The following is a 6,840-nucleotide window of genomic DNA, read 5'->3' as shown; positions in this document are numbered from 1 at the left end:
AGAAAACTTTTCCTACAGCTTACTTCTTCAATATATGCCTTATCGTTCGGAAACTGAAATACTTGAAGGCATCGATAATGCCAAAGAAGCTTTTGTAGCTCGAGAGAGTCGTTTAAGGGAAACAAGTAGACATATGTGCCAACATCGAGAGCGGGACCAACAGCTTGAAAATGCATTCAATCAGATACATGCTTTCGAAATTTTGGAGCAGCCAGAGATTATAAATCCTGAACTTGAAGAGGAAGAGTTACCAGAGAAATAAATGAGCAATGATCAATTCCAAAGAGCGCAAAATGCGATGAATGTTGATCAAAGACAATTAGTTGTTCTTGTCACAGAGAGTATTAAGAAGCAACTCAATGGTGATATGAAACGGGAGAAAATTTTCGTAACTGGTGGAGCAGGCACCGGGAAAACATTCCTCTTTAATCTATTGAAAAACCATGTCAACCGATGTTATGGAAAACCGGTGGTAAAAGTCGGTGCTCTCACTGGAGTTGCAGCACGGTTAATCGGTGGTACAACGCTACACCGGCTGTTAAAACTACCAGTACAAAAAGATGGAGTAATTGTAAGCATGCCACTTCTTACCGGTAATTATTTGAGAGGAATGCGTCAGTTATGGCAAAATATTGAGTTTCTGTTCATAGATGAAATTTCTATGATACCCTATGAGATGCTTTGTATGATCGACTCTCGTTTGCGACAACTGAAAATCGCAGACGCTTGTTTTGGTGGCATAAACGTGATACTCTTTGGAGATCTAATGCAGTTACCACCTGTTAGAGGACATCAAGTTTTTCATCAACCAGATCATATGAAGCCAGCTACACATTTGTGGCGACAGTTCGGTCTGGTTGAACTTAAACAAAACATGCGTCAACAAGGAGACACAACATTTATAGATGTACTTAATGCCCTACGAGTTGGAGAAATGACGTCTAGACAACTTGAAATCCTTCTGGAAAAAGTTTCAACGGATGCGACTAATGAATTTTCGATTGAGAAAGCATTAAGAATTTACCCAACGAATGATCAAGTTGCTAGACACAATGAAAAAGTTCTCCAGAGTTTTCAGAATAAAGGGACAGTTATTTATACAATAAAAGCACAAGACCAACTTATTGATGCCACTCGTAATTTAGGTAACAAGGACTTAAATTCTGTGATACCTAATGATATTAATAAAACAGGAGGTCTTCCGAAAGAACTGAAAATATTCGTAGGGGCTAAAGTGATGTTGAGGTCGAACATTGACGTGTCAAAAGGTTTAGTGAATGGCAATATGGGTTTTATCACTGAAATCATCTGGCCAAATTTTCGCAGAGACCAACTATACGCGGAAGACATCCCGTCAGTCCGTATCGACTTCGGTTCTGATGGTGTGCACATGATTAAACCGATTTTGATACAGTTCCCAGCGAAATATAGCTATGGAACTGCTGAGAGACGGATGTTGCCCTTAATCCTGAGTTGGGCTTCGACCGTTCACAAGATGCAAGGTTGTACAGTTGATCATGCAGTCATTTATCTAGGCTCGCGACTGTTTGCTGCTGGACAGGCCTATGTAGCACTTAGTCGTGTAAGATCTTTAGACGGTATGCGGATCGAAGAACTTGATTGCTCTAAGCTAACTGGAAAAACTCCATGCAACAGTGAGGCTTTAAATGAAATGATTAGATTACGAAATGATTCGTAAAACATTTCAATACCACATGTCCACCATAAGACGGATTGATAAATCAAACTAAATACATAATAGTGTAAAAAACTAAAAAAGCACGTTGTTACTGCTAATCAAACTGAAAAGTAGAAAATAAAAAATAGTCAAAAAAAAAAAAAACTAAAACACACGCTTTTATTGCTAATTGAACTAAAAAGTAGAAAATAAAAAGTAGTTTAAGAAAACTAAAAAACACGCTTTTATTGCTAATCGAACTAAAAAGTAGAAAATAAATTTTAATGACAAAGGGACCTATAATGAAGTAATAGCAAATCGAACGATCAGTCATAGTCAACTACCTCAGAACAGAATTATAACGAAAATTAAGATACAAATAGAGTAATTCAAATTAGAGTTAAAAGCGTGGGATGCATTTTGCTTCACTTTCATAACCCTCTGTATTATTATATAGTCCTCTAAAAGTTTGTTGGTGCAGAGATCCAAGAATTGTCATTAGAAGTGGTGAATGCTCCGATGATAGCTCCAAACATGACTTAATGGTGATATAGGATTGTGGAATATTTTTAACAATACATAAATCAATTAAATCTGGTTGTTTTCTGATATCTGTAGGCCAGTATGTCGGCTCTCCGGTGCTTATGAAGTGTCCATTATTTTCTCTTACAGCGTCTAGTAATTTTCGGCCTTTCGAAGTTGTTAACCTTGATCCCCAAATAGAATTTTTTGCATTCTAGTCACCTCCAGCGATATATCGACTTCCTAGTCTGTTTAAATATTCCAGGTATTGATCTTTTGTGTTATTGAATTTTGGCGGACAGTATACTGCTGATATTGTTATTGGTCCATTTGAGCTATTTATTGAAACTGTCGTTGCTTGTATGTTATTTTTTCTATAACCATCAAGTTCGTGGTATTTAATTGTTTTTTTGATGATTATTGCAGTTCCTCCGTGAGCCTTGTTATCTGGGTGATTTGTGTAGTGTATGTTGTAATTGGGTATATTTACAAAAGTTTTATGAGTTGCATGAGTCTCGGATATTAGCATAATATCAATTGCTTTGTCTAGAATAAAAGTCTTGAGTTCTAGTTCGTGGCGCGTAAGTCCGTTTGCGTTCCAAATTGCTATTTTTATTTTACTTAGTGCGACCATCTAGCATCGATACCAGTATGGTTACAATGTTCATCATGGTGGCCATTTGTGTTATCAATTGTTTCATCATAGTTTTAAGTTCAGTTAAATCATCTATACTTGATGTGGTACTATTAGGGTTGTTAAATTCTTTTGTTAATGTTTTCGTTGATGCTGCTTGTGCATAAGAAACGCCTGGTATAAGGGTTATTATGCGCAGCCTTAGCGGCCATTATTGCAGTTGCCATGGTGCTGAACAGCTTCAATTAATGTACAGCACAACAAAAAAATTCATTGATAAGTTCAAGCTCATATTTAAATGAGCAAAGTATATACTTTCATTCATAAAACGAGCCGCCCATATACCAATATTTCTCAACGATGACACAAATGTACATCTAAGATTGCAGAAATCAAATAGTTTTTATAGAAATATTTTCCAATATTTGGTGAATCGTTTGTCAAGTCAAATGGTAGCGGCTCCGTATATAAGTTTGCCCCCATATATAAATATGTCTTCTAATTGCTTGTCAGCCGCAGCTGCTGTTCGTCAAGTGCGCGCATGAACGTGAAGTAAGATGCAGAAAACAGCAACAAGTAGCTTATAAAAAAGTTCTGCCCCGGACATTTTGATACCACAGAAAATTTAGAAATAATTAGTTCTTGTTTTCTGATATAAGGTAAATATGTTGTTAAGATGATATATGTATTCATTTACGTATGGGGTTCTCCAATTGATAAAAAGTACACAAAAACATATGCATAAATCTGCAAGGTTGGAAAATTACTCTGAAATCAGAATGCGGCTTATTTGGAGGTTACTGTACATACATTCAGCCTTTGGACGAAGCCCAAAGTGCCAAATATTTAATACTGAAGCGTCTGTGAGCTGTGCCTATGCATGTGAGCTGGATTACTTGAGAGTTTCTAGTGGACCGTAATATTTTTTAATGTGACAAGTTCATGCAGCATAATCCATACATACATACTCACAGCATATATATGTATATGTGCATACGTATATAAATCCACATATTTAAATTTGCATATGCCATTTTCCTGTGTGCCTGGTAATGAATCAATTCTCTACGAAGGATTTGATTTGGTTCAACAAAGTTTTACAGAAGATGCTCCGTTTGATACCATTATAAGACCTCCAGCAGGCAGATATCTACAGCCAGCCATAGCTGTTGATATAATGAAAGAGGAGCGCCCAATGACCTTAATCGTCTAGCTGCCAAACCCGGACATTTACAGACTAAGTGCTCCACAGTCTCCTAGGAGGTAGAAGGTCTCTGAAGCCAATTTAGTCCCCCACCTGGCAAGCTCATCAGCAATTTCATTTCCCTCTATGTTCCTGTGTGATGGAACCCAGATCAGAGAAATGTTACTGCACCATGGCGTCGTCAGTGCCGTGATCACGGCTTGAATATCGGAGAAAATGTTAATATCTTCCTCGCTCCCGCATTCCCTAAGTATTTTGCATCCCTGCAAGATCGCAAAGACTTCTGCTTGAAAAACTCTAGCAGTGTTCTGCAGTTTAAAGAAGATAAATAAATTGGCTGAGAGCAAACCGCTGCTCCGACTCCCGACTCCATCTTGGAACCGTCAGTGAAGATAGAGCTGATCTGATTACAATGAATTCTGTATAAGCACATTGGCTCTGCACAGTTTTTGACTTCTGTATGAAATCAAATTGCTGGCGGGATTTGAATATGCATTTATTTGTTCCTTTGGCAAACGAATTTTTTTTTTCACTTTTTACAGAAAACTACGAGTATACATATATGTATGCATTTTCTAGATAGTATAAAAGTTTGAAATTCAAAATAAATAAAAGGAAAATTCATATAAACGTTATTACATATATGGGGCAGCTAAGTTTAATTGGATATTTAATAAATATAGAGTTTTTTTTTCTTTTTGGTGGGTGAGGTAAGGTTCAAAATGCCTTCGCACTTACAGTAACCGTCGTCTACTGCGTCGTGTGGTGTGGCCGCTAAAATGAGCCCTCCTCTCCTTCTGGGGAGGCACCTTTCACGGAATTGCTTTCTATTTTAAATAAGCTTTCTTTTGCACCGATGTTTGCCATTAGTCTACTTAGCATACCCGTGACGTTTGCTGCTTTGGTAGCCGCATGCCGTATCTGGGCCCAGAAAGTAAACCTGCAGTCAAGTTGAATACCTAAGTATTTTACTACTTTTTGGGTCACTAAGGACTTGTCGCCTATTTGCATGTTTACCTCGAGTGGCATGTGACTTCGTGTCATAAGGATGACTTCGGTTTTATGTTTGGCGAGTTCCAGGCCGTGGACCTCAAGCCATATTTGCGTCCTTATCATGACTTGGTTCAGCTTCTTTCTAGCGTCCTCAGTGTCCCGAGCTGGTACGACCGTCACTATATCGTCCGCGTATCCCACTAAATATGTATCTTCTGGCATTTCTATGCTCAAAATCTCATCGTAGCTCAGATTACACACTCAAAAAAACATTTCTTTGGTTCAAGTTAAAACGGCTTTTGAAATGAGGAAATATGGGAATGATTTGGCGCCTAAGAAAAGTAGCTGATATTTTCTTAAAATGAAGAAAAAATTTTTACATGCTTTCGAGAAAAACTTTCCCGATTTAAGGAATTTGTTTTTATATTTGCTAAAAGAAAATAAAAATATTACTCATTTTAGTGTAAAATTTGCTCGAATTAGGAAAACTGTTATTTTGTTTCTAGTAAAAATTTACTAAAAGAAAAATAGCTTTTTTCTCAATTTTAAAAAATCTACCTGAATTTTCAGATTATGAAATGTTTTAAATATTGAATAAAAATGCAAAAAATTTGATTTTAGTTTTTTATTTTTGAAACACAAACTGGAAAAATTCATTAAAAAAACTTTTTTGTCCGTAAGAGTTTTTCATTGTTAACAATATACACATGAATTGGTGGATAGTTTAATTCATCTGCTTTTATAATTAGGGCCTACCTTAAAAGATAGGTAATGATTTGTGTACCCTAAGATATTTATAAATTCACAAAATAAAAATATTTCTTCATTTACAATGAAAATTTCGAAAACTTGGTAGGATACAAAGTTTGGATTATAATTAAATAAAATATAGCCTTTTTTATAACTTCTGCCACTCAGTTTAAAATTGGAATAGCAAACGCTACTACTGATCACGTCGGCAGAAAATAAATTTTTGATTTCGTTAAAATATAAAGACGATTTTAACTCATATTTTTCTTCGCTTAGCTTGTAAGTATCATATCTAAAATTATAAATGGTTTCAGAAAAGTTCATAGAAAACTTTAATGTTAGAGATAGTGTTATGTTTTTCCTGGAACATAGGTACTTCAATGGGCCCGACTGTTGAACAATTCTACAATAGTGGTTCAGAAAGTGATGTTTTGGTTTTAAACTATCGTTAAAAAGAACATTTCTTAATTGATTCCTTAAGGGATGTAAAATCATATTAGTTACATATTTTTGTAGCTCAATAGCGCATTTTCTAGTGAAATTTTTTTTACCATATTGTTTCATAGAAAAACTAAGGCAACCACTTTTCAAGTTTTCCAGTCTTACATTTAAATTCGTTGGGTTCTTACATATATTAACATTCTTATAACTAACATGTGCTAGAATATTATGAAATATCAATGAAGTAGCACAAGAAACATTTTCTTGATATTGTTCACAGCTTTCTACGTTATTGCTTTCGTACCTTTTTTTCATTTCGCATGTGTTTACAACGATTTTTAATATTCGTAAATGATTGGTTTCAAGTTTGAAATCCACATTTGTAAATTTCATTTTCTGATAAGCAATTAATAATTTTGATATGCTTTAACAAACTCTCGCAATGCTCGAATACTTGTAAGCATTGAGAACATTGCACGTGTACATCCATTCTAATTATTTCTTATTTTAAGTCTTATTTTGTTTTTTTCAAATCATTTAAAATTGCACAAATAGACCCATTTTTATCGCGAGATTTCAAGGAAATATTATAGAAATACTGCTAAACAAAAAGCCAAA

General features: G+C 35.3%; 1 protein-coding gene across 1 annotated transcript; it reads left to right on the top strand.

The window, feature by feature from the left end:
- The first annotated feature begins 262 nt into the window (after window positions 1–262).
- On the top strand, window positions 263–1,699 carry LOC129250445 (ATP-dependent DNA helicase PIF1-like). Its single transcript, XM_054890066.1, has one exon. The coding sequence runs from the start codon at window positions 263–265 to the stop codon at window positions 1,697–1,699; it is 1,437 nt and encodes a 478-aa protein (XP_054746041.1).
- Window positions 1,700–6,840: the final 5,141 nt, after the last annotated feature.

Source organism: Anastrepha obliqua, chromosome 6 (genome assembly GCF_027943255.1).
Source record: "Anastrepha obliqua isolate idAnaObli1 chromosome 6, idAnaObli1_1.0, whole genome shotgun sequence".
In the NCBI taxonomy this organism is placed as follows: domain Eukaryota; kingdom Metazoa; phylum Arthropoda; class Insecta; order Diptera; family Tephritidae; genus Anastrepha; species Anastrepha obliqua.
Note: the sequence above shows the minus strand (reverse complement) of the source record. Positions and strands in the feature narration are given on the sequence as shown.

Bases quoted from the DNA above. Each gene is read 5' to 3' on its own strand.
- LOC129250445 (XM_054890066.1), top strand. From the start codon at position 263: ATGAGCAATGATCAATTCCAAAGAGCGCAAAATGCGATGAATGTTGAT.